Source organism: Phalangium opilio, unplaced genomic scaffold (assembly GCF_054372755.1).
Source record: "Phalangium opilio isolate 3A_F unplaced genomic scaffold, DU_Popi_V2 ptg000090l_1, whole genome shotgun sequence".
Lineage (NCBI taxonomy): Eukaryota > Metazoa > Arthropoda > Arachnida > Opiliones > Phalangiidae > Phalangium > Phalangium opilio.
Window position 1 is genome coordinate 2,073,408 of NW_028324195.1, and position 26,270 is coordinate 2,099,677.

Genomic DNA, 26,270 nt, shown 5'->3' on the forward strand with positions numbered 1-26,270 from the left:
AGGGCGTGGGTTCGAATCCCACTTCTGACACGATATGTTTTGTAATTTATAAAACGTCCAAATAAGAAGTGACCACGTCAGGATGGCGGAGTGGTCTAAGGCGCAAGACTCAAGGGGCGTAGTTTCTTTCGTTCACAACGTGAATCTGTGTATTCTGGTCCTCGTATGAGGGCGTGGGTTCGAATCCCACTTCTGACACGATATGTTTTATGAAATGAACTGGAAGAGATGTAATTTATAAAACGTCCCAATTGAATGAATCCAAGTCAGGGTGGCCGAGCGGTCTAAGGCGCCAGACTCAAGGGGCTCAGTTTCCTTCATTCACAACGTGAATCTGTGTATTTTGGTCCTCGTATGAGGGCGTGGGTTCGAATCCCACTTCTGACACGATATGTTTTATGAAATGAACTGGAAGAGATGTAATTTATAAAACGTCCCAACTGAATGAATCCAAGTTAGGGTGGCCGAGCGGTCTAAGGCACCAGACTCAAGGGGCTCAGTTTCCTTCGTTCACAACGTGAACCTGTGTATTCTGGTCCTCGTATGAGGGCGTGGGTTCGAATCCCACTTCTGACACGATATGTTTTATGAAATGTACTGGAAGAGATGTAATTTATAAAACGTCCCAATTTAATGAATCCAAGTCAGGGTGGCCGAGCGGTCTAAGGCGCCAGACTCAAGGGGCTCAGTTTCCTTCGTTCACAACGTGAATCTGTGTATTCTGGTCCTCGTATGAGGGCGTGGGTTCGAATCCCACTTCTGACACGATTTGTTTTATGAAATGAACTGGAAGAGATGTAATTTATAAAACGTCCCAATTGAATGGAACCAAGTCAGGGTGGCCGAGCGGTCTTAGGCGCCAGACTCAAGGGGCTCAGTTTCCTTCGTTTACAACGTGAATTTGTGTATTCTGGTCCTCGTATGAGGGCGTGGGTTCGAATCCCACTTCTGACACGATATGTTTTATGAAATGAACTGGAAGAGATGTAATTTATAAAACGTCCCAATTGAATGAGTTCAAGTCAGGGTGGCCGAGCGGTCTAAGGCGCCAGACCCAAGGGGCTCAGTTTGCTTCGTTCACAACGTGATTCTGTGTATTCTGGTCCTCGTATGAGGGCGTGGGTTCGAGTCCCACTTCTGTCACGATATGTTTTAAGAAATTAACTGGAAGAGATGTAATTAATTAAACGTCCAAATTACAAGAGACCACGTCAGGATGGCCGAGCGGTCTAAGATGCCAGACTCAAGGGACCTAGTTTCTCTCGTTCTCAACGTGAATCAGTGTATTCTGCTCCTCGTATGAGGGCGTGGGTTCGAATCCCACTTCTGACACGATATGTTTTGTAATTTATAAAACGTCCAAATAAGAAGTGACCACGTCAGGATGGCGGAGTGGTCTAAGGCGCAAGACTCAAGGGGCGTAGTTTCTTTCGTTCACAACGTGAATCTGTGTATTCTGGTCCTCGTATGAGGGCGTGGGTTCGAATCCCACTTCTGACACGATATGTTTTATGAAATGAACTGGAAGAGATGTAATTTATAAAACGTCCCAATTGAATGAATCCAAGTCAGGGTGGCCGAGCGGTCTAAGGCGCCAGACTCAAGGGGCTCAGTTTCCTTCGTTCACAACGTGAATCTGTGTATTCTGGTCCTCGTATGAGGGCGTGGGTTCGAATCCCACTTCTGACACGATATGTTTTATGAAATGAACTACAAGAGATGTAATTTATAAAACGTCCCAATTGAATGAATCCAAGTCAGGGTGGCCGAGCGGTCTTAGGCGCCAGCCTCAAAGGGCTCAGTTTCCTTCGTTCACAACGTGAATCTGTGTATTTTGGTCCACGTATGAGGGCGTGGGATCGAATCCCACTTCTGACACGATATGTTTTATGAAATGACTGGAAGAGATGTAATTTATAAAACGTCCAAATTAGAAGAGACCACGTCAGGATGGCGGAGTGGTCTAAGGCGCAAGACTCAAGGGGCGTAGTTTCTTTCGTTCACAACGTGAATCTGTGTATTCTGGTCCTCGTATGAGGGCGTGGGTTCGAATCCCACTTCTGACACGATATGTTTTATGAAATGAACTGGAAGAGATGTAATTTATAAAACGTCCCAATTGAATGAATCCAAGTCAGGGTGGCCGAGCGGTCTAAGGCGCCAGACTCAAGGGGCTCAGTTTCCTTCGTTCACAACGTGAATCTGTGTATTTTGGTCCTCGTATGAGGGCGTGGGTTCGAATCCCACTTCTGACACGATATGTTTTATGAAATGAACTGGAAGAGATGTAATTTATAAAACGTCCCAACTGAATGAATCCAAGTCAGGTTGGCCGAGCGGTCTTAGGCACCAGACTCAAGGGGCTCAGTTTCCTTCGTTCACAACGTGAACCTGCGTATTTTGGTCCTCGTATGAGGGCGTGGGTTCGAATCCCACTTCTGACACGATATGTTTTATGAAATGAACTGGAAGAGATGTAATTTATAAAACGTCCCAACTGAATGAATCCAAGTCAGGTTGGCCGAGCGGTCTTAGGCACCAGACTCAAGGGGCTCAGTTTCCTTCGTTCACAACGTGAACCTGCGTATTTTGGTCCTCGTATGAGGGCGTGGGTTCGAATCCCACTTCTGACACGATATGTTGTATGAAATTAACTGGAAAAGATATAATTTATAAAACGTCAAAATTGAATGAATCCAAGTCAGGATGGCGGAGCGGTCTAAGGCGCCAGACTCAAGGGGCTTAGTTTGTTTCGTTCACAACGTGAATCTGTGTATTCTGGTCCTCGTATGAGGGGGTGGGTTCGAATCCCACTTCTGACACGATATGTTTTATGAAATTAACTGGAAGAGATGTAATTTATAAAACGTCCAAATTAGAGGTGACCACGTCAGGATGGCGGAGCGGTCTAAGGCGCAAGACTCAAGGGGCGTAGTTTCTTTCGTTCACAACGTGAATCTGTGTATTCTGGTCCTATTATGTGGGCGTTGGTTCAAATCCCACTTCTGACACGATATGTTTTATGAAATTAACTGGAAGAGATGTAATTTATAAAACGTCCCAATTGAATGAATCCAAGTCAGGGTGGCCGAGCGGTCTAAGGCGCCAGACTCAAGGGGCTCAGTTTCCTTCGTTCACATCGTGAATCTGTGTATTCTGGTCCTCGTATGAGGGCGTGGGTTCGAATCCCACTTCTGACACGATATGTTTTATGAAATTAAATAGAATAGATGTAATTTATAAAACGTCCAAATTAGAGGTGACCACGTCAGGATGGCTGAGCGGTCTAAGGCGCAAGAGTCAAGGGGCGTAGTTTCTTTCGTTCACAACGTGAATCTGTGTATTCTGGTCCTCTTATGAGGGCGTGGGTTCGAATCCCACTTCTGACACGAAGTGGTTGATGAAATTAACTGGAAGAGATGTAATTTATAAAACGTCCAAATTAGAAGTGACCACGTCAGGATGGCGGAGCGGTCTAAGGCGCAAGACTCAGGGGCGTAGTTTCTTTCGTTCACAACGTGTATCTGTGTATTCTAATCCTCGTATGAGGGCGTGGGTTCGAATCCCAATTCTGACACGATATGTTTTATGAAATGAACTGGAAGAGATGTAATTTATAAAACGTCCAAATTACAAGAGACCACGTCATGATGGCCGAGCGGTCTAAGATGCCAGACTCAAGGGACCTAGTTTCTCTCGTTCTCAACGTGAATCAGTGTATTCTGCTCCTCGTATGAGGGCGTGGTTTCGAATCCCACTTCTGACACGATATGTTTTATGAAATTAACTGGAAGAGATGTAATTTATAAAACGTCCAAATTAGAAGTGACCACGTCAGGATGGCGGAGTGGTCTAAGGCGCAAGACTCAAGGGGCGTAGTTTCTTTCGTTCACAACGTGAATCTGTGTATTCTGGTCCTCGTATGAGGGCGTGGGTTCGAATCCCACTTCTGACACGATATGTTTTATGAAATGAACTGGAAGAGATGTAATTTATAAAACGTCCCAATAGAATGGAACCAAGTCAGGGTGGCCGAGCGGTCTTAGGCGCCAGACTCAAGGGGCTCAGTTTCCTTCGTTTACAACGTGAATTTGTGTATTCTGGTCCTCGTATGAGGGCGTGGGTTCGAATCCCACTTCTGACACGATATGTTTTATGAAATGAACTGGAAGAGATGTAATTTATAAAACGTCCCAATTGAATGAGTTCAAGTCAGGGTGACCGAGCGGTCTAAGGCGCCAGACCCAAGGGGCTCAGTTTGCTTCGTTCACAACGTGATTCTGTGTATTCTGGTCCTCGTATGAGGGCGTGGGTTCGAGTCCCACTTCTGTCACGATATGTTTTAAGAAATTAACTGGAAGAGATGTAATTAATTAAACGTCCAAATTACAAGAGACCACGTCAGGATGGCCGAGCGGTCTAAGATGCCAGACTCAAGGGACCTAGTTTCTCTCGTTCTCAACGTGAATCAGTGTATTCTGCTCCTCGTATGAGGGCGTGGGTTCGAATCCCACTTCTGACACGATATGTTTTGTAATTTATAAAACGTCCAAATAAGAAGTGACCACGTCAGGATGGCGGAGTGGTCTAAGGCGCAAGACTCAAGGGGCGTAGTTTCTTTCGTTCACAACGTGAATCTGTGTATTCTGGTCCTCGTATGAGGGCGTGGGTTCGAATCCCACTTCTGACACGATATGTTTTATGAAATGAACTACAAGAGATGTAATTTATAAAACGTCCCAATTGAATGAATCCAAGTCAGGGTGGCCGAGCGGTCTTAGGCGCCAGACTCAAGGGGCTCAGTTTCCTTCGTTTACAACGTGAATTTGTGTATTCTGGTCCTCGTATGAGGGCGTGGGTTCGAATCCCACTTCTGACACGATATGTTTTATGAAATGAACTGGAAGAGATGTAATTTATAAAACGTCCCAATTGAATGAGTTCAAGTCAGGGTGGCCGAGCGGTCTAAGGCGCCAGACCCAAGGGGCTCAGTTTGCTTCGTTCACAACGTGATTCTGTGTATTCTGGTCCTCGTATGAGGGCGTGGGTTCGAGTCCCACTTCTGTCACGATATGTTTTAAGAAATTAACTGGAAGAGATGTAATTAATTAAACGTCCAAATTACAAGAGACCACGTCAGGATGGCCGAGCGGTCTAAGATGCCAGACTCAAGGGACCTAGTTTCTCTCGTTCTCAACGTGAATCAGTGTATTCTGCTCCTCGTATGAGGGCGTGGGTTCGAATCCCACTTCTGACACGATATGTTTTGTAATTTATAAAACGTCCAAATAAGAAGTGACCACGTCAGGATGGCGGAGTGGTCTAAGGCGCAAGACTCAAGGGGCGTAGTTTCTTTCGTTCACAACGTGAATCTGTGTATTCTGGTCCTCGTATGAGGGCGTGGGTTCGAATCCCACTTCTGACACGATATGTTTTATGAAATGAACTACAAGAGATGTAATTTATAAAACGTCCCAATTGAATGAATCCAAGTCAGGGTGGCCGAGCGGTCTTAGGCGCCAGCCTCAAAGGGCTCAGTTTCCTTCGTTCACAACGTGAATCTGTGTATTTTGGTCCACGTATGAGGGCGTGGGATCGAATCCCACTTCTGACACGATATGTTTTATGAAATGACTGGAAGAGATATAATTTATAAAACGTCCAAATTAGAAGAGACCACGTCAGGATGGCGGAGTGGTCTAAGGCGCAAGACTGAAGGGGCGTAGTTTCTTTCGTTCACAACGTGAATCTGTGTATTCTGGTCCTCGTATGAGGGCGTGGGTTCGAATCCCACTTCTGACACGATATGTTTTATGAAATGAACTGGAAGAGATGTAATTTATAAAACGTCCCAATTGAATGAATCCAAGTCAGGGTGGCCGAGCGGTCTAAGGCGCCAGACTCAAGGGGCTCAGTTTCCTTCGTTCACAACGTGAATCTGTGTATTTTGGTCCTCGTATGAGGGCGTGGGTTCGAATCCCACTTCTGACACGATATGTTTTATGAAATGAACTGGAAGAGATGTAATTTATAAAACGTCCCAACTGAATGAATCCAAGTCAGGTTGGCCGAGCGGTCTTAGGCACCAGACTCAAGGGGCTCAGTTTCCTTCGTTCACAACGTGAACCTGCGTATTTTGGTCCTCGTATGAGGGCGTGGGTTCGAATCCCACTTCTGACACGATATGTTTTATGAAATGAACTGGAAGAGATGTAATTTATAAAACGTCCCAACTGAATGAATCCAAGTCAGGTTGGCCGAGCGGTCTTAGGCACCAGACTCAAGGGGCTCAGTTTCCTTCGTTCACAACGTGAACCTGCGTATTTTGGTCCTCGTATGAGGGCGTGGGTTCGAATCCCACTTCTGACACGATATGTTTTATGAAATTAACTGGAAGAGATGTAATATATAAAACGTCCCAATTGAATGAATCCAAGTCAGGGTGGCCGAGCGGTCTAAGGCGCCAGACTCAAGGGGCTCAGTTTCCTTCGTTCACATCGTGAATCTGTGTATTCTGGTCCTCGTATGAGGGCGTGGGTTCGAATCCCACTTCTGACACGATATGTTTTATGAAATTAAATAGAATAGATGTAATTTATAAAACGTCCAAATTAGAGGTGACCACGTCAGGATGGCTGAGCGGTCTAAGGCGCAAGAGTCAAGGGGCGTAGTTTCTTTCGTTCACAACGTGAATCTGTGTATTCTGGTCCTCTTATGAGGGCGTGGGTTCGAATCCCACTTCTGACACGAAGTGGTTGATGAATTTAACTGGAAGAGATGTAATTTATAAAACGTCCAAATTAGAAGTGACCACGTCAGGATGGCGGAGCGGTCTAAGGCGCAAGACTCAAGGGGCGTAGTTTCTTTCGTTCACAACGTGTATCTGTGTATTCTAATCCTCGTATGAGGGCGTGGGTTCGAATCCCAATTCTGACACGATATGTTTTATGAAATGAACTGGAAGAGATGTAATTTATAAAACGTCCAAATTACAAGAGACCACGTCATGATGGCCGAGCGGTCTAAGATGCCAGACTCAAGGGACCTAGTTTCTCTCGTTCTCAACGTGAATCAGTGTATTCTGCTCCTCGTATGAGGGCGTGGTTTCGAATCCCACTTCTGACACGATATGTTTTATGAAATTAACTGGAAGAGATGTAATTTATAAAACGTCCAAATTAGAAGTGACCACGTCAGGATGGCGGAGTGGTCTAAGGCGCAAGACTCAAGGGGCGTAGTTTCTTTCGTTCACAACGTGAATCTGTGTATTCTGGTCCTCGTATGAGGGCGTGGGTTCGAATCCCACTTCTGACACGATATGTTTTATGAAATTAACTGGAAGAGATGTAATTTATAAAACGTCCCAATTGAATGAATCCAAGTCAGGGTGGCCGAGCGGTCTAAGGCGCTAGACTCAAGGGGCGTAGTTTCTTTCGTTCACAACGTGAATCTGTGTATTCTGGTCCTCGTATGAGGGCGTGGGTTCGAATCCCACTTCTGACACGATATGTTTTATGAAATGAACTGGAAGAGATGTAATTTATAAAACGTCCCAATTGAATGAATGCAAGTCAGGGTGGCCGAGCGGTCTAAGGCGCCAGACTCAAGGGGCTCAGTTTCCTTCGTTCACAACGTGAATCTGTGTATTTTGGTCCACGTATGAGGGCGTGGGTTCGAATCCCACTTCTGACACGATATGTTTTATGAAATGAACTGGAAGAGATGTAATTTATAAAACGTCCCAATTGAATGAATCCAAGTCAGGGTGGCCGAGCGGTCTAAGGCGCCAGACTCAAGGGGCTCAGTTTCCTTCGTTCACAACGTGAATCTGTGTATTTTGGTCCTCGTATGAGGGCGTGGGTTCGAATCCCACTTCTGACACGATATGCTTTATGAAATTAACTGGAAGAGATGTAATTTATAAAACGTCCAAATTAGAAGTGACCACGTCAGGATGGCGGAGTGGTCTAAGGCGCAAGACTCAAGGGGCGTAGTTTCTTTCGTTCACAACGTGAATCTGTGTATTCTGGTCCTCGTATGAGGGCGTGGGTTCGAATCCCACTTCTGACACGATATGTTTTATGAAATGAACTGGAAGAGATGTAATTTATAAAACGTCCCAACTGAATGAATCCAAGTTAGGGTGGCCGAGCGGTCTAAGGCACCAGACTCAAGGGGCTAAGTTTCCTTCGTTCACAACGTGAACCTGTGTATTCTGGTCCTCGTATGAGGGCGTGGGTTTGAATCCCACTTCTGACACGATATGTTTTATGAAATGTACTGGAAGAGATGTAATTTATAAAACGTCCCAATTTAATGAATCCAAGTCAGGGTGGCCGAGCGGTCTAAGGCGCCAGACTCAAGGGGCTCAGTTTCCTTCGTTCACAACGTGAATCTGTGTATTCTGGTCCTCGTATGAGGGCGTGAGTTCGAATCCCACTTCTGACACGATATGTTTTATGAAATGAACTGGAAGAGATGTAATTTATAAAACGTCCCAATTGAATGAATCCAAGTCAGGGTGGCCGAGCGGTCTAAGGCGCCAGACTCAAGGGGCTCAGTTTCCTTCGTTCACATCGTGAATCTGTGTATTCTGGTCCTCGTATGAGGGCGTGGGTTCGAATCCCACTTCTGACACGATATGTTTTATGAAATTAAATAGAATAGATGTAATTTATAAAACGTCCAAATTAGAGGTGACCACGTCAGGATGGCTGAGCGGTCTAAGGCGCAAGAGTCAAGGGGCGTAGTTTCTTTCGTTCACAACGTGAATCTGTGTATTCTGGTCCTCTTATGAGGGCGTGGGTTCGAATCCCACTTCTGACACGAAGTGGTTGATGAATTTAACTGGAAGAGATGTAATTTATAAAACGTCCAAATTAGAAGTGACCACGTCAGGATGGCGGAGCGGTCTAAGGCGCAAGACTCAAGGGGTGTAGTTTCTTTCGTTCACAACGTGTATCTGTGTATTCTAATCCTCGTATGAGGGCGTGGGTTCGAATCCCAATTCTGACACGATATGTTTTATGAAATGAACTGGAAGAGATGTAATTTATAAAACGTCCAAATTACAAGAGACCACGTCATGATGGCCGAGCGGTCTAAGATGCCAGACTCAAGGGACCTAGTTTCTCTCGTTCTCAACGTGAATCAGTGTATTCTGCTCCTCGTATGAGGGCGTGGTTTCGAATCCCACTTCTGACACGATATGTTTTATGAAATTAACTGGAAGAGATGTAATTTATAAAACGTCCAAATTAGAAGTGACCACGTCAGGATGGCGGAGTGGTCTAAGGCGCAAGACTCAAGGGGCGTAGTTTCTTTCGTTCACAACGTGAATCTGTGTATTCTGGTCCTCGTATGAGGGCGTGGGTTCGAATCCCACTTCTGACACGATATGTTTTATGAAATGAACTGGAAGAGATGTAATTTATAAAACGTCCCAATTGAATGAATGCAAGTCAGGGTGGCCGAGCGGTCTAAGGCGCCAGACTCAAGGGGCTCAGTTTCCTTCGTTCACAACGTGAATCTGTGTATTTTGGTCCACGTATGAGGGCGTGGGTTCGAATCCCACTTCTGACACGATATGTTTTATGAAATGAACTGGAAGAGATGTAATTTATAAAACGTCCCAATTGAATGAATCCAAGTCAGGGTGGCCGAGCGGTCTAATTCGCCAGACTCAAGGGGCTCAGTTTCCTTCGTTCACAACGTGAATCTGTGTATTTTGGTCCTCGTATGAGGGCGTGGGTTCGAATCCCACTTCTGACACGATATGTTTTATGAAATTAACTGGAAGAGATGTAATTTATAAAACGTCCCAATTGAATGAATCCAAGTCAGGGTGGCCGAGCGGTCTAAGGCGCTAGACTCAAGGGGCGTAGTTTCTTTCGTTCACAACGTGAATCTGTGTATTCTGGTACTCGTATGAGGGCGTGGGTTCGAATCCCACTTCTGACACGATATGTTTTATGAAATGAACTGGAAGAGATGTAATTTATAAAACGTCCCAATTGAATGAATGCAAGTCAGGGTGGCCGAGCGGTCTAAGGCGCCAGACTCAAGGGGCTCAGTTTCCTTCGTTCACAACGTGAATCTGTGTATTTTGGTCCACGTATGAGGGCGTGGGTTCGAATCCCACTTCTGACACGATATGTTTTATGAAATGAACTGGAAGAGATGTAATTTATAAAACGTCCCAATTGAATGAATCCAAGTCAGGGTGGCCGAGCGGCCTAAGGCGCCAGACTCAAGGGGCTCGGTTTCCTTCGTTCACAACGTGAATCTGTGTATTTTGGTCCTCGTATGAGGGCGTGGGTTCGAATCCCACTTCTGACACGATATGCTTTATGAAATTAACTGGAAGAGATGTAATTTATAAAACGTCCAAATTAGAAGTGACCACGTCAGGATGGCGGAGTGGTCTAAGGCGCAAGACTCAAGGGGCGTAGTTTCTTTCGTTCACAACGTGAATCTGTGTATTCTGGTCATCGTATGAGGGCGTGGGTTCGAATCCCACTTCTGACACGATATGTTTTATGAAATGAACTGGAAGAGATGTAATTTATAAAACGTCCCAACTGAATGAATCCAAGTTAGGGTGGCCGAGCGGTCTAAGGCGCAAGACTCAAGGGGCGTAGTTTCTTTCGTTCACAACGTGAATCTGTGTATTCTGGTCCTCGTATGAGGGCGTGGGTTCGAATCCCACTTCTGACACGATATGTTTTATGAAATGAACTACAAGAGATGTAATTTATAAAACGTCCCAATTGAATGAATCCAAGTCAGGGTGGCCGAGCGGTCTTAGGCGCCAGCCTCAAAGGGCTCAGTTTCCTTCGTTCACAACGTGAATCTGTGTATTTTGGTCCACGTATGAGGGCGTGGGATCGAATCCCACTTCTGACACGATATGTTTTATGAAATGACTGGAAGAGATGTAATTTATAAAACGTCCAAATTAGAAGAGACCACGTCAGGATGGCGGAGTGGTCTAAGGCGCAAGACTCAAGGGGCGTAGTTTCTTTCGTTCACAACGTGAATCTGTGTATTCTGGTCCTCGTATGAGGGCGTGGGTTCGAATCCCACTTCTGACACGATATGTTTTATGAAATTAACTGGAAGAGATGTAATTTATAAAACGTGCAAATTAAGAGTGACCACGTCAGGATGGCGGATCGGTCTAAGGCGCAAGACTCAAGGGGCGTAGTTTCTTTCGTTCACAACGTGAATCTGTGTATTCTGGTCCTCGTATGAGGGCGTGGGTTCGAATCCCACTTCTGACACGATATGTTTTATGAAATTAACTGGAAGAGATGTAATTTATAAAACGTCCCAATTGAGTGAATGCAAGTCAGGGTGGCCGAGCGGTCTAAGCCGCCAGACTCAAGGGGCTCAGTTTCCTTCGTTCACAACGTGAATCTGTGTATTTTGGTCCTCGTATGAGGGCGTGGGTTCGAATCCCGCTTCTGACACGATATGTTTTATGAAATTAACTGGAAGAGATGTAATTTATAAAACGTCCAAATTAGAAGTGACCACGTCAGGATGGCGGAGTGGTCTAAGGCGCAAGACTCAAGGGGCGTAGTTTCTTTCGTTCACAACGTGAATCTGTGTATTCTGGTCCTCGTATGAGGGCGTGGGTTCGAATCCCACTTCTGACACGATATGTTTTATGAAATGAACTACAAGAGATGTAATTTATAAAACGTCCCAATTGAATGAATCCAAGTCAGGGTGGCCGAGCGGTCTTAGGCGCCAGCCTCAAAGGGCTCAGTTTCCTTCGTTCACAACGTGAATCTGTGTATTTTGGTCCACGTATGAGGGCGTGGGATCGAATCCCACTTCTGACACGATATGTTTTATGAAATGACTGGAAGAGATGTAATTTATAAAACGTCCAAATTAGAAGAGACCACGTCAGGATGGCGGAGTGGTCTAAGGCGCAAGACTCAAGGGGCGTAGTTTCTTTCGTTCACAACGTGAATCTGTGTATTCTGGTCCTCGTATGAGGGCGTGGGTTCGAATCCCACTTCTGACACGATATGTTTTATGAAATGAACTGGAAGAGATGTAATTTATAAAACGTCCCAATTGAATGAATCCAAGTCAGGGTGGCCGAGCGGTCTAAGGCGCCAGACTCAAGGGGCTCAGTTTCCTTCGTTCACAACGTGAATCTGTGTATTTTGGTCCTCGTATGAGGGCGTGGGTTCGAATCCCACTTCTGACACGATATGTTTTATGAAATTAACTGGAAGAGATGTAATTTATAAAACGTCCAAATTAGAAGTGACCACGTCAGGATGGCGGAGTGGTCTAAGGCGCAAGACTCAAGGGGCGTAGTTTCTTTCGTTCACAACGTGAATCTGTGTATTCTGGTCCTCGTATGAGGGCGTGGGTTCGAATCCCACTTCTGGCACGATATGTTTTATGAAATGAACTGGAAGGGATGTAATTTATAAAACGTCCCAATTGAATGAATCCAAGTCAGTGTGGCCGAGCGGTCTAAGGCGCCAGACTCAAGGGGCTCAGTTTCCTTCGTTCACAACGTGAATCTGTGTATTTTGGTCCACGTATGAGGGCGTGGGTTCGAATCCCATTTCTGACACGATATGTTTTATGAAATGAACTGGAAGAGATGTAATTTATAAAACGTCTAAATTGAATGAATCCAAGTCAGGGTTGCCGAGCGGTCTAAGGCGCCAAACTCAAGGGGCGTAGTTTCTTTCGTTCACAACGTGAATCTGTGTATTTTGGTCCTCGTATGAGGGCGTGGGTTCGAATCCCACTTCTGACACGATATGTTTTATGAAATGAACTGGAAGAGATGTAATTTATAAAACGTCCCAACTGAATGAATCCAAGTCAGGTTGGCCGAGCGGTCTTAGGCACCAGACTCAAGGGGCTCAGTTTCCTTCGTTCACAACGTGAACCTGCGTATTTTGGTCCTCGTATGAGGGCGTGGGTTCGAATCCCACTTCTGACACGATATGTTGTATGAAATTAACTGGAAAAGATATAATTTATAAAACGTCAAAATTGAATGAATCCAAGTCAGGATGGCGGAGCGGTCTAAGGCGCCAGACTCAAGGGGCTTAGTTTGTTTCGTTCACAACGTGAATCTGTGTATTCTGGTCCTCGTATGAGGGGGTGGGTTCGAATCCCACTTCTGACACGATATGTTTTATGAAATTAACTGGAAGAGATGTAATTTATAAAACGTCCAAATTAGAGGTGACCACGTCAGGATGGCGGAGCGGTCTAAGGCGCAAGACTCAAGGGGCGTAGTTTCTTTCGTTCACAACGTGAATCTGTGTATTCTGGTCCTATTATGTGGGCGTTGGTTCAAATCCCACTTCTGACACGATATGTTTTATGAAATTAACTGGAAGAGATGTAATTTATAAAACGTCCCAATTGAATGAATCCAAGTCAGGGTGGCCGAGCGGTCTAAGGCGCCAGACTCAAGGGGCTCAGTTTCCTTCGTTCACATCGTGAATCTGTGTATTCTGGTCCTCGTATGAGGGCGTGGGTTCGAATCCCACTTCTGACACGATATGTTTTATGAAATTAAATAGAATAGATGTAATTTATAAAACGTCCAAATTAGAGGTGACCACGTCAGGATGGCTGAGCGGTCTAAGGCGCAAGAGTCAAGGGGCGTAGTTTCTTTCGTTCACAACGTGAATCTGTGTATTCTGGTCCTCTTATGAGGGCGTGGGTTCGAATCCCACTTCTGACACGAAGTGGTTGATGAATTTAACTGGAAGAGATGTAATTTATAAAACGTCCAAATTAGAAGTGACCACGTCAGGATGGCGGAGCGGTCTAAGGCGCAAGACTCAAGGGGCGTAGTTTCTTTCGTTCACAACGTGTATCTGTGTATTCTAATCCTCGTATGAGGGCGTGGGTTCGAATCCCAATTCTGACACGATATGTTTTATGAAATGAACTGGAAGAGATGTAATTTATAAAACGTCCAAATTACAAGAGACCACGTCATGATGGCCGAGCGGTCTAAGATGCCAGACTCAAGGGACCTAGTTTCTCTCGTTCTCAACGTGAATCAGTGTATTCTGCTCCTCGTATGAGGGCGTGGTTTCGAATCCCACTTCTGACACGATATGTTTTATGAAATTAACTGGAAGAGATGTAATTTATAAAACGTCCAAATTAGAAGTGACCACGTCAGGATGGCGGAGTGGTCTAAGGCGCAAGACTCAAGGGGCGTAGTTTCTTTCGTTCACAACGTGAATCTGTGTATTCTGGTCCTCGTATGAGGGCGTGGGTTCGAATCCCACTTCTGACACGATATGTTTTATGAAATGAACTGGAAGAGATGTAATTTATAAAACGTCCCAATTGAATCAATGCAAGTCAGGGTGGCCGAGCGGTCTAAGGCGCCAGACTCAAGGGGCTCAGTTTCCTTCGTTCACAACGTGAATCTGTGTATTTTGGTCCACGTATGAGGGCGTGGGTTCGAATCCCACTTCTGACACGATATGTTTTATGAAATGAACTGGAAGAGATGTAATTTATAAAACGTCCCAATTGAATGAATCCAAGTCAGGGTGGCCGAGCGGTCTAATTCGCCAGACTCAAGGGGCTCAGTTTCCTTCGTTCACAACGTGAATCTGTGTATTTTGGTCCTCGTATGAGGGCGTGGGTTCGAATCCCACTTCTGACACGATATGTTTTATGAAATGAACTGGAAGAGATGTAATTTATAAAACGTCCCAATTGAATGAATGCAAGTCAGGGTGGCCGAGCGGCCTAAGGCGCCAGACTCAAGGGGCTCGGTTTCCTTCGTTCACAACGTGAATCTGTGTATTTTGGTCCTCGTATGAGGGCGTGGGTTCGAATCCCACTTCTGACACGATATGCTTTATGAAATTAACTGGAAGAGATGTAATTTATAAAACGTCCAAATTAGAAGTGACCACGTCAGGATGGCGGAGTGGTCTAAGGCGCAAGACTCAAGGGGCGTAGTTTCTTTCGTTCACAACGTGAATCTGTGTATTCTGGTCCTCGTATGAGGGCGTGGGTTCGAATCCCACTTCTGACACGATATGTTTTATGAAATGAACTGGAAGAGATGTAATTTATAAAACGTCCCAACTGAATGAATCCAAGTTAGGGTGGCCGAGCGGTCTAAGGCACCAGACTCAAGGGGCTCAGTTTCCTTCGTTCACAACGTGAACCTGTGTATTCTGGTCCTCGTATGAGGGCGTGGGTTTGAATCCCACTTCTGACACGATATGTTTTATGAAATGTACTGGAAGAGATGTAATTTATAAAACGTCCCAATTTAATGAATCCAAGTCAGGGTGGCCGAGCGGTCTAAGGCGCCAGACTCAATGGGCTCAGTTTCCTTCGTTCACAACGTGAATCTGTGTATTCTGGTCCTCGTATGAGGGCGTGGGTTCGAATCCCACTTCTGACACGATATGTTTTATGAAATGAACTGGAAGAGATGTAATTTATAAAACGTCCCAATTGAATGGAACCAAGTCAGGGTGGCCGAGCGGTCTTAGGCGCCAGACTCAAGGGGCTCAGTTTCCTTCGTTTACAACGTGAATTTGTGTATTCTGGTCCTCGTATGAGGGCGTGGGTTCGAATCCCACTTCTGAAACGATATGTTTTATGAAATGAACTGGAAGAGATGTAATTTATAAAACGTCCCAATTGAATGAGTTCAAGTCAGGGTGGCCGAGCGGTCTAAGGCGCCAGACCCAAGGGGCTCAGTTTGCTTCGTTCACAACGTGAATCTGTGTATTCTGGTACTCGTATGAGGGCGTGGGTTCGAGTCCCACTTCTGTCACGATATGTTTTAAGAAATTAACTGGAAGAGATGTAATTAATTAAACGTCCAAATTACAAGAGACCACGTCAGGATGGCCGAGCGGTCTAAGATGCCAGACTCAAGGGACCTAGTTTCTCTCGTTCTCAACGTGAATCAGTGTATTCTGCTCCTCGTATGAGGGCGTGGGTTCGAATCCCTCTTCTGACACGATATTTTTTGTAATTTATAAAACGTCCAAATAAGAAGTGACCACGTCAGGATGGCGGAGTGGTCTAATGCGCAAGACTCAAGGGGCGTAGTTTCTTTCGTTCACAACGTGAATCTGTGTATTCTGGTCCTCGTATGAGGGCGTGGGTTCGAATCCCACTTCTGACACGATATGTTTTGTGAAATGAACTGGAAGAGATGAAATTTATAAAACGTCCCAATTGAATGAATCCAAGTCAGGGTGGCCGAGCGGTCTTAGGCGCCAGCCTCAAAGGGCTCAATTTCCTTCGTTCACAACGTGATTCTGTGTATTTTGGTCCACGTATGAGGGCGTGGGTTCGAATCCCACTTCTGACACGATATGTTTTATGAAATTAACTGGAAGAGATGTAATTTATACAAGTTGGGAAAGCCAAAATATTACCTCTCCGAGTGGAGATGACTATCACTACCCCTTAAACAACCTAAATATATGCATCTATCGCTTTTTTTAATTCTTTGCAAGTGCAGGAATTGAATTTTAATATAGTCACTTAATTACCCCTATATTATAAAACTTATCGACTTCATACTTGTATATTATCATCATTACTTGTCTTAAATTACCTTCGACGGCCGAACGAGGTTCATCTTACATAATATAGGGACGATGTCATATATTTTAACGTTCACTTTATTTACTTTTCATTTAATTCAAGACCATAACATTCTGAAAGTACATTAGGCTCAGAAGACAGTATTTATAATATTACATTAGGCTCAGAAGACAGTATTTATAACACTTCAACAATACTTCAATATATACAAAGAAATAAATAACATAATACATTAAACTGTACAGTAAAAGTTAAATATAACCTAATTAAAACCATAAAACCCACAATACATATGGGAACAAAAGGTTCTTGAAAAACCATTAACAGAACAGTATTTATAATACTTCAACGTTTCTATCTATATACAACAATGAATAGTTATTTAACATTATATATTGGAACCTTCAGTATAATTTAACATTAAGCAAATTCGAACCATAAAAACCCACAGCGCATATGGGAAAAAAGGTTCTGGGAAAACCCATTTGGGAAAAAACCATAATCACAGTTGAATTATTAATATTGAAACACTTATTTTTAAATTATTGATTTTCCACTCTGACGTCTGAGCTATCCACGAATAAATTGATTAATAGCATTAACAAACGATGCAATGGATGTCAAATATTCATGTCATAATACAAGCTAATTCGAACCATAAAAACCCAGAGCGCATATGGGAAAAAAGGTTCTGGGAAAACCCATTTGGGAAAAAACCATAATCACAGTTGAATTATTAATATTAAAACACTTATTTTTAAATTATTGATTTTCCACTCTGACGTCTGAGCTATCCACGAATAAATTGATTAATAGCATTAACAAACGATGCAATGGATGTCAAATATTCATGTCATAATACAAGCTAATTCGAACCATAAAACCCCAGAGCGCATATGGGAAAAAAGGTTCTGGGAAAACCCATTTGGGAAAAAACCATAATCACAGTTGAATTATTAATATTAAAACACTTATTTTTAAATTATTGATTTTCCACTCTGACGTCTGAGCTATCCACGAATAAATTGATTAATAGCATTAACAAACGATGCAATGGATGTCAAATATTCATGTCATAATACAAGCTAATTCGAACCATAAAAACCCACAGCGCATGTGGGAAAAAAGGTTCTGGGAAAACCCATTTGGGAAAAAAAAAACCACAATCAAATTAGGACTATTAATATTAAAAACTTCTTCAGACTGTTTAAGGATGAATGTTTGGTGGATAGCGTCCGAAAGAAAGCAATAACCTAGTAGATGAGGCGTAGTTCATAAAGTTTCGTTTTTTCGAAACTATTACATAGGTGTATTGGCGCTGTACGTTTCAGATAACAAAGACCAAGACGACTCCAGTTCCACAAAATAGGAAAACTCTGCCTCTTGGCGTTAAGTTTTTCTCCTTTCTGTATTTCCACTGCTAGACCGCTATGCAGCCCGCCCTTGTATTGCTCTACTTGCTGCTCCCATAACATTGAACGTGCTAGAACTATAGTTCTAGTCGATCAATTGCGGCGAAGTCCAACTTCCGCTTTGAGCGTTGGCCAACTTTTGAGGACGCTGCAGTGTTACCAACGGCAGAAAACGCAGCCAGGAACATTTTCAAAATCACCTCGGCCGCGTTTTGCCGAAAAAAGGGGATTTTCGACTAGGACTATTGAATTGTCGCCGATTATTCAGCCATTTCCGCTTCGCCATACCTAAAACATTTTTAAAGTACGCTATACAAAATTGCTCCATTCTTCACCAAACCTATGAAACTTGGTGCAACACTTACACTTCGTTCAGTGGTTCGCCTTTACATGAACCCACAGTTGCCGCTCCAGATCTCAGTCATCTGACGCAACCATTTTAACGTTTTGAGAGTTGTATTTCACCTTTATTAAGCCTAAGGATAAGCCTTGAGATATATTTCCCGACGTATTTTCTGAAGAACCACAATAAATCACCTCAACGATTATCCCCATTAACTAATTATCACTATTACATACCTTGTTTACAATTTCGTTGGCCTTGTCCTCCATGGTTACCCATGAACTAAACCAATGCTGTAGGGTATTCATGAACTACGCATATCCTATAGGGTATTCATGAACTACGCATAACCTCTAGGGTATTCATGAACTACGCATAACCTCTAGGGTATTCATGAACTACGCATAACCTCTAGGTTATTCATGAACTACGCAAATCCTCTAGGCTACTCATGAACTACGCCAATCCTCCAGGTTACTCATAAAATATACCATATTTTTAAATGGATTAATACCAAACTTATATGACCGTCAATTCCAATAATGATACTTACCCTTTTTTTTTCAAATCTTGAAGTCAGATGTGGGTTCTTTAGTCAAGGATCCCAAGCCTTGTGTGGGTCTCTTAGTCAAGGATCCCAAGCCTTAAGTGGGTCTCTTAGTACAGGATCCCAAGCCTAATTTTAGGTTTCTTAGTACAGGATCCCAAGCCTAATTTTAGGTTTCTTAGTACAGGATCCCAAGCCTAATTTTAGGTTTCTTAGTACAGGATCCCAAGCCTAATTTTAGGTTTCTTAGTACAGGATCCCAAGCCATATGTGGGTTTCTTAGCCAAGGATCCCAAGCCTATTTCTCGTAGTTTAGACCCTTAAAGCAACATGCGGCTCCATTGGCGCCCCTACCATGATGCCTAACCTTGTATATACATAATAATTTTACCTTGCCGTAGGTAGGTAACAATGAAACTTAATGCATTAGGGAGGATCTGAAAATTATCCTAACAAGTTAAACCCAATGTACAATAGAAAGGTCGTCAATAAGGGGCGCACTGGAGCTCCACCTTGCTTTAAATAAATTTTTCCATTTCAAACTATGTTCTTTTAAAAATGCAAATACCCTTGTGGTAAGAATAATAAGACTCTCTATAACATGCATCGTATCGGTCTCGAAAAAGTTTGTTACCAAACGCCAAATCTAATTGACAATGATAGTCAGTCGAATACTTTTGTTCTAGACCCGGCAAAAGAGATATTCCATGTGAATCAAAGAACATTCTCAGTGCCGTTTGGCTCTTTAAAAAGTTAATATTGAAATCTCCAACCACAACTGTTGGAATAGACGAATCATATTTCATGTCAAACAAAGGGTTAAAGTCCTCAAACACAGTTCTCAAACTTCCTAAGGGAGATTTGTACAACAATACCACAGATATAAGTTCTCCTTCTATGTAAACATCTAACCAGCAACGTTCCACGTGAGAATTTCTAACAGGAATGTCGCTTCGTAAAACTCTAGTATCTATCTCTTTAACTTCGTTTTTAGGCGTGTCTCTTAAATATATGGACGAACCAAAAGCAACTCTGCGTGCCGTACTTGGCAAGTAAATACCACCTACTTCCTTAAAAGATGGCACTCTAAAATCGTCCGTCTCTTTTTTCCACGTTTCAACAAAACATAACATTTGACTTTTCATTATTACATTGTCTGCTAAAACATCTTCTAAATGAGCATTTAAAGACTGCACGTTATGTACATAAATGTAAAGGGGATCATGCAAGAAAGGTAGTTCGATGCTTTTTGTGTCTCGCAACCTCTTAAGTTCCAATTCTACTAGGTTGTTTTTGGGTGAATTAGGAACTTTAAATTTTCCATCAATATATAAACCGGAAGCGGTTTTCGCTCTACTACAAGCCACATATAAATGCGCTCTTTCAATTTTTTTTTGTAGCCTTACAATGAACCACTACCGAGGAGTAAGTATCACCCTGACTTTTATGTATCGTAATGGCCTCAGAAACAACCAAAGGCAATTGTTTCCTAGAAACTGAGGCATTATTTTGTCTCCATTTTCTATTAAACGACTTGATGACCTTTTCAACAGGCGTCCACGAAGCGTTAATATCACTATTCAAATATAAACCATGACATTTTTGCCTCAACATTTTCCCAACTTTGGGATCGTCAAACTCCATCCATACCCTGAACGGGATTTTATCCCCGACCCTATTTGTGCCGTACTCTATCTTTCTTAACCAACCTGTCGCGCCATTAGTTAGTCCGTCAGAGGTGTCAACATTGTTGGTCATCATATATCTCGCGCCACACGCAAGAGTCAATTGTTTGGGCAGACCATACGTATCAGACGTTGCTAACTTTTCAACTTGGGAAAGTATGTTATTTTTAACTTCACTACTAAGATCACCATTGACAACATCTACTGAAACCGAAACAGCCTTTTCCGTATTCATGTTTAAAAGCTTATTTTGATTAAATTGGTTTACTTCCGCGTTAGTGGCGAAAAGATGTATCGCTTCTTTTGGGGGTACACGCTCAGGCGTTACCTCCAGACTACTAAAGAAATCAATATCATTTTGAGTCATACTTCCCACAGCCATTCTATTTAAAGCTTCAGCAAATATTTTATCATCCCTCTGTCTCATAATTTCCTCAAGTTCGGCAAATTCAAATTGCTCCCATATTGGGTTACCAATTAACGACGCGTAAGGATTATCTTTCTCACTTTGACCTTGAAATGCGAAATAATCGCAAACTGGTCTCAATTGGTTAAAGTCTCCAACTAGAACGACAGACACACCACCAAAATTATCAGGACAACCCATAATCTCTTGTAACCTTGCGTTTACCCGATTAAACACCTTCGCTCCAACCATTGAAATTTCGTCAATTATTACTAGTTTTACTTGACCATAGAGTAACCTGCATTTATGAAGTGTTTCACTTTCCAATCTCGATATATTTCCACCAAATTGGCTAACGGGTAAACTAAAAGTACTGTGCAAAGTTGCCCCACCTATGTTAAAGGCAGCCTTGCCAGTAGGTGCGCAACGGATTACTTTCGCTTCCGATGGATTACTCCCAGGTTGTTTGTTGTAAAACCTTGACACAGATTCAAATATAGCACTAATCAAAAGACTTTTCCCCACACCAGCGCCCCCTGTAACAAAGAGACGCAACGGAGTTTCTTTGCTTTTTACATGATACAAAACATGGTAATATATCTCTCTTTGTTTGGAATTCAATTTTCTAAGAAGGGCGTTGTACTCAGAGTCATTAATTAAGGTAATTGACGGAGCAACAGTATTTTCGGCATTGCCATCAATAATATCTCTATTAATATTTCCTACAGGTTCTTGAACCGTATTAATTAAAAAATCGGAATCATCCATAGCTAAAGATCTATCAACTTCATTTCTATGTTCTAATTCAGGCTGGATATTAGTAACATCCACTTGAATTTCTCCATTTTCAAAATCTGCTACAGCCTGTTCTACGGCTTCTTCGTCAATTTCATTGTGAAATTCTTTCCTAACTTCATTAATAGTTTCGCGACAAAGCTCATATTCTGATTTCATATCCTTTGTCAAAATATCATTACTTTCATCGCGCCAAGGCTTAAACAACATTAATTGTTCACGATAAAAGTTATCGGGATCTTTTTCTAAATTGAATCTTCTGTACCTAATAATTTTAGCACGGCCACGTTTCCTAATAAACCATGATTCATCTTTAAGTTTCAGCCATTTACCACAAGTTTCAACTTCATTGCTCTCTCCCTCATCAACATGATCGTGGGCGGCTTTAGTCACTCTACGGGCTTTGGAATATTCGTACCAGGCACCAAATTGAGCTAACGTTATTGCCTCTAGTTCCTCTGGCCTTTGAACATAATGTTCTAGCATCCCAGAGGCAAAAACGTCATTACTGTCTGCTGGTAGTTCTTCAAGTTCAGATTGACTCTTAAGAATGTGTACACGATTTTCAGGGGCATTGGTGTTTATAAAAACACAGGCGCGACTGCACCTGGACACAGGAATTTGTAAACCACAGTAAGCCGCTTCCTGAGCGCTTACCTCGTGGGCATTCAAGAACTGATTAGCAATTAGTTTCAACTTCTGTTTTACTGAACATTTATCATTTTTTGCCTGTTTAGAAGCTTCGCGCAGAAGCAAAGACATCCCTCTTTGAGACTTTCCTATATATGATACAATATACATAACCAGTGCGTAAGCATCAAGAACGAATTGAATGTCCATATTCGCCTGCCAAAGACGCAAAGCGCACGGATTGTAAGGATTAACTCTAGTATCTTTGGGGTGTCTTTTCAACAAAACTGTTTTCCTTTTGAGGTCATAAGTAACGGCAGAAATATACTCGTCTTCAGTTATACGCAACTTAGCTAGCAACTCCTCAAAACTATCTACCCAAAACTCTTTTTCTTTCGATTGCAACATCTCATACAATCTCTTTGACCTTTCCTTAGATCTGAGTTCTTCCTGTACGCTACCAGGCTCTCTTAAACTAGGGTCGTAAATTATGGTTCTGGGCATAGGTGGAAACGGGATTCCAAAACGACAAACGGAATTATTATCGACCTTCTTTCTACAAGTCGTTGTGTGTTTGTGAATTTGTAATCGTGTTAACAAATCTAAATGTTCGTCATTGTGCTCAGCAGCACAAGAAATAACATTATCAATAAATTCCTCTACTTCCTTAACATTTGAGAGATCATTTTTAAGTTTTGGAGCATCTTTTATCCAAATCAAACCATGTTGGTGGGGCGAACCTCTTTGCTGTATTTCAACTCTAAAATAATAGTCTTCTATAACGCCAAGAGGACCTAATTTCTGTAGAGCCTTGAGCAAAGCCCGAAAACGGTGGTCAAAATATCTAGCGCAAGTAACAGGATCATCCTGAATCAGTTTTGCCCTTTCCGAAAAACTTAAATTATTAATATCATCGTTAGGTAAACTCTCCTGCCCAGAGGTTAGTCTCAAAATATTCAGTAGCTCAGGCCATTTACTTTCGGCAGCCGAAAACGTTATGAAAAAGGTAGCCGTACCAAGCTGTCTAATCATACCCATCAATTCCTTTTGTCTGTGTTGCCAATAAGAAGGCGAGCTCTGTAGTCTTTCTAAAACCCTAAAACCATCATCCTGCTTAATTAAAGCATCAAGAGAACCTGCAGAAGCTAAAAGTCCAGCAGTATAATTCGACCCATTTGTTCTTTTAGTTTTCCTCATGCAAACCTGTATAGATTGACTAACTTTCAAGGTTTCTAATTTGACAAAAGAGTAAAACAATTTCGAAGGATTTTTAGCACAGCGCCTATCAATATTACGAAGCTCCCATTTAAAAATATCACCAAAACTTCCCTTAACCTTAAGATTCATTTTTTGACCTACGTAAATGCTCGGGAATGACAATTCTTCCGCATCCTCGTCAAAGAGTAAAGACATTGGGGTTTGACCTTCACCGGGAGCAAACTTAACATGCATGGTATTACTTGGCAAGAAATTACTTAAAGAAACTAATAATGTGTCTTGATTCCCAACTGTTAACGAACTACTTTCGTTGGGTTCATTCCACATATCATCGCTATCATTCTCTGCGTTTATTGGCGCTACTGGATTATCTCCTGATACATCAACTTGATTTACCTGACGGTCATTTTCGTCAACAATAAATTCAAGTTCTTCAGGAATGGGGTCTAATATGTCACTCTTAACGGTAATTCCATGTTTAACATACAAAGGCGTTTTTACCAGAACGTTAAGGGCCTCTAAAATGACTTTGGGTCTCACAGTTTCGTACAAATAGGGTGTGTTATACTGCATTCTTCTCATAAACTCAATTTGAATAGTATCCGTGTCTCGAGGTAACCTGGGTAAAACCGAGGCGGTGGACTCTACATTTATAGGGACGTTAACCACATTTCCTTTAATACCACGTTGTTGGTCACACCCTAACCTTCGTATTTGCATGAATGGTATTCGTGGTGATATCATTCTTTCTTCTAAATTACTTATGTTACTTAATTGCGCAGGTATTTCAGGAAACACAAATCCATTTTCCCTTGAAAATTTTGGAATTTGCTTTCTCTTAACGCTTTTATTACAAGTACTACACAAAAATATTTCATCATTCAACTCTCTTTGTTCAATACCAGGGACTGACAAAAAATCTATGGACTTTACAATGGTGCCAGATGACTTAAAAAAAAGATTTGAACATCCTTCACACGGCCACGTTGGGCCATCTTTTATGCTATCAAAATAGGTCTGCTCTATAAGCGAGGGGTTTGCTCGCCTATCTGCGGCTGAAGATCTTTGTCTAGCACGTTCAACATCTCTATACTCGGGATCTTGGCGTTTAGCCGCCATACCTGTCTGGTTTCTAGCACGTTCAACATCTCTAAACTCGGGATCTTGGCGTTTAGCAGCCTTACAAGCCTGGTTTCTATCACGTTCAACATCTCTATACTCGGGATCTTGGCGTTTAGCCGCCTTACCCGTCTGGTTTCTAGCACGTTCAACATCTCTAAACTCGGGATCTTGGCGTTAAGCAGCCTTACAAGCCTGGTTTCTATCACGTTCAACATCTCTATACTCGGGATCTTGGCGTTTAGCCGCCATACCTGTCTGGTTTCTAGCACGTTCAACATCTCTAAACTCGGGAACTTGGCGTTTAGCAGCCTTACAAGCCTGGTTTCTATCACGTTCAACATCTCTATACTCGGGATCTTGGCGTTTAGCCGCCTTACCCGTCTGATTTCTAGCACGTTCAACATCTCTATACTCGGGATCTTGGCGTTTAGCAGCCATACCCGCCTGGTTTCTAGCACGTTCAACATCTCTATACTCGGGATCTTGGCGTTTAGCCGCCTTACCCGTCTGGTTTCTAGCACGTTCAACATCTCTAAACTCGGGATCTTGGCGTTAAGCAGCCTTACAAGCCTGGTTTCTATCACGTTCAACATCTCTATACTCGGGATCTTGGCGTTTAGCCGCCATACCTGTCTGGTTTCTAGCACGTTCAACATCTCTAAACTCGGGATCTTGGCGTTTAGCAGCCTTACAAGCCTGGTTTCTATCACGTTCAACATCTCTATACTCGGGATCTTGGCGTTTAGCCGCCTTACCCGTCTGATTTCTAGCACGTTCAACATCTCTATACTCGGGATCTTGGCGTTTAGCAGCCATACCCGCCTGGTTTCTAGCACGTTCAACATCTCTAAACTCGGTATCTTGGCGTTTAGCCGACTTATACAATTGGTTTCTGACACGTTCTCTTTCCCTATAATTTGGATCTTGGCGTTCAGTAGCCTTACTTATCTGATTTCTTACACGTTCGCTTGCTTTATACCATTCATCAACCCTTTTTAATTTCTTGGTAAATATTCCACCCTGATTTTCAATTTCACAATTTGACTCATTCTCTCGCTTTTTCCCCTTACCTAGCGACTCCCTCTTACTGCATTCTTCATTTTGTCTCAAGATTCTTAATCTTTCTAAGGGATAGACATTACCATGGGACGTACAAGGTACTTGTTCATAGCCTTCGATTATTTCACTAATATTAGCATTATCATTTTGTACATTATTGGGTTCCTCATTAATAGATATGCCTACGCTTACGGTACTTTCAATAGAGCTTTTATTTAATGCGTCATCTTTCGCAGAATCATGGCCAACTGGCCTCGCGGTAGGACCAACATTGGGTGTGCTAGAACCTGTTCCCGAAACAGCCTTTTTTTCAGCTGCTAACACTCTTCTCCTTTCATTTTCTCGTTTCCTAAATTCAGGATCTGACCTTTTTGCCCTCATTCTTTCCCTTGCCTTTCGTTTTCTGATTTCCTCTTTACTTAAATTATTATCTTCCTCCATTTTATTATTC

At 42.7% G+C, this 26,270-nt stretch overlaps 1 protein-coding gene and 7 non-coding genes across 8 annotated transcripts; 7 read left to right on the top strand and 1 right to left on the bottom strand.

The window, feature by feature from the left end:
- The first annotated feature begins 643 nt into the window (after positions 1 to 643).
- On the top strand, positions 644 to 765 carry TRNAL-CAA (transfer RNA leucine (anticodon CAA)). Its single transcript has 2 exons — positions 644 to 681; positions 720 to 765. It is a non-coding gene; the product is annotated as a tRNA-Leu (tRNA).
- An 802-nt stretch (positions 766 to 1,567) lies between these two features.
- Positions 1,568 to 1,689, top strand: TRNAL-CAA (transfer RNA leucine (anticodon CAA)). The gene is made up of 2 exons: positions 1,568 to 1,605; positions 1,644 to 1,689. It is a non-coding gene; the product is annotated as a tRNA-Leu (tRNA).
- Positions 1,690 to 3,078: 1,389 nt separating this feature from the next.
- On the top strand, positions 3,079 to 3,200 carry TRNAL-CAA (transfer RNA leucine (anticodon CAA)). The gene is made up of 2 exons: positions 3,079 to 3,116; positions 3,155 to 3,200. It is a non-coding gene; the product is annotated as a tRNA-Leu (tRNA).
- A 3,236-nt stretch (positions 3,201 to 6,436) lies between these two features.
- Positions 6,437 to 6,558, top strand: TRNAL-CAA (transfer RNA leucine (anticodon CAA)). The gene is made up of 2 exons: positions 6,437 to 6,474; positions 6,513 to 6,558. It is a non-coding gene; the product is annotated as a tRNA-Leu (tRNA).
- Positions 6,559 to 7,381: 823 nt separating this feature from the next.
- TRNAL-CAA (transfer RNA leucine (anticodon CAA)) lies at positions 7,382 to 7,503 on the top strand. Its single transcript has 2 exons — positions 7,382 to 7,419; positions 7,458 to 7,503. It is a non-coding gene; the product is annotated as a tRNA-Leu (tRNA).
- A 1,012-nt stretch (positions 7,504 to 8,515) lies between these two features.
- TRNAL-CAA (transfer RNA leucine (anticodon CAA)) lies at positions 8,516 to 8,637 on the top strand. Its single transcript has 2 exons — positions 8,516 to 8,553; positions 8,592 to 8,637. It is a non-coding gene; the product is annotated as a tRNA-Leu (tRNA).
- Positions 8,638 to 13,427: 4,790 nt separating this feature from the next.
- Positions 13,428 to 13,549, top strand: TRNAL-CAA (transfer RNA leucine (anticodon CAA)). Its single transcript has 2 exons — positions 13,428 to 13,465; positions 13,504 to 13,549. It is a non-coding gene; the product is annotated as a tRNA-Leu (tRNA).
- A 4,817-nt stretch (positions 13,550 to 18,366) lies between these two features.
- LOC149644606 (uncharacterized) lies at positions 18,367 to 24,723 on the bottom strand. The gene is made up of 4 exons (XM_089850379.1): positions 24,684 to 24,723; positions 24,126 to 24,282; positions 18,594 to 21,209; positions 18,367 to 18,529 (listed from the first exon to the last, which is right to left on the bottom strand). Exons 1-3 carry the CDS (start codon positions 24,721 to 24,723, stop codon positions 20,288 to 20,290), a joined length of 1,119 nt encoding a protein of 372 aa, XP_089706505.1. The 3' UTR covers positions 18,367 to 18,529; positions 18,594 to 20,287.
- Between the last annotated feature and the right edge of the window lie 1,547 nt (positions 24,724 to 26,270).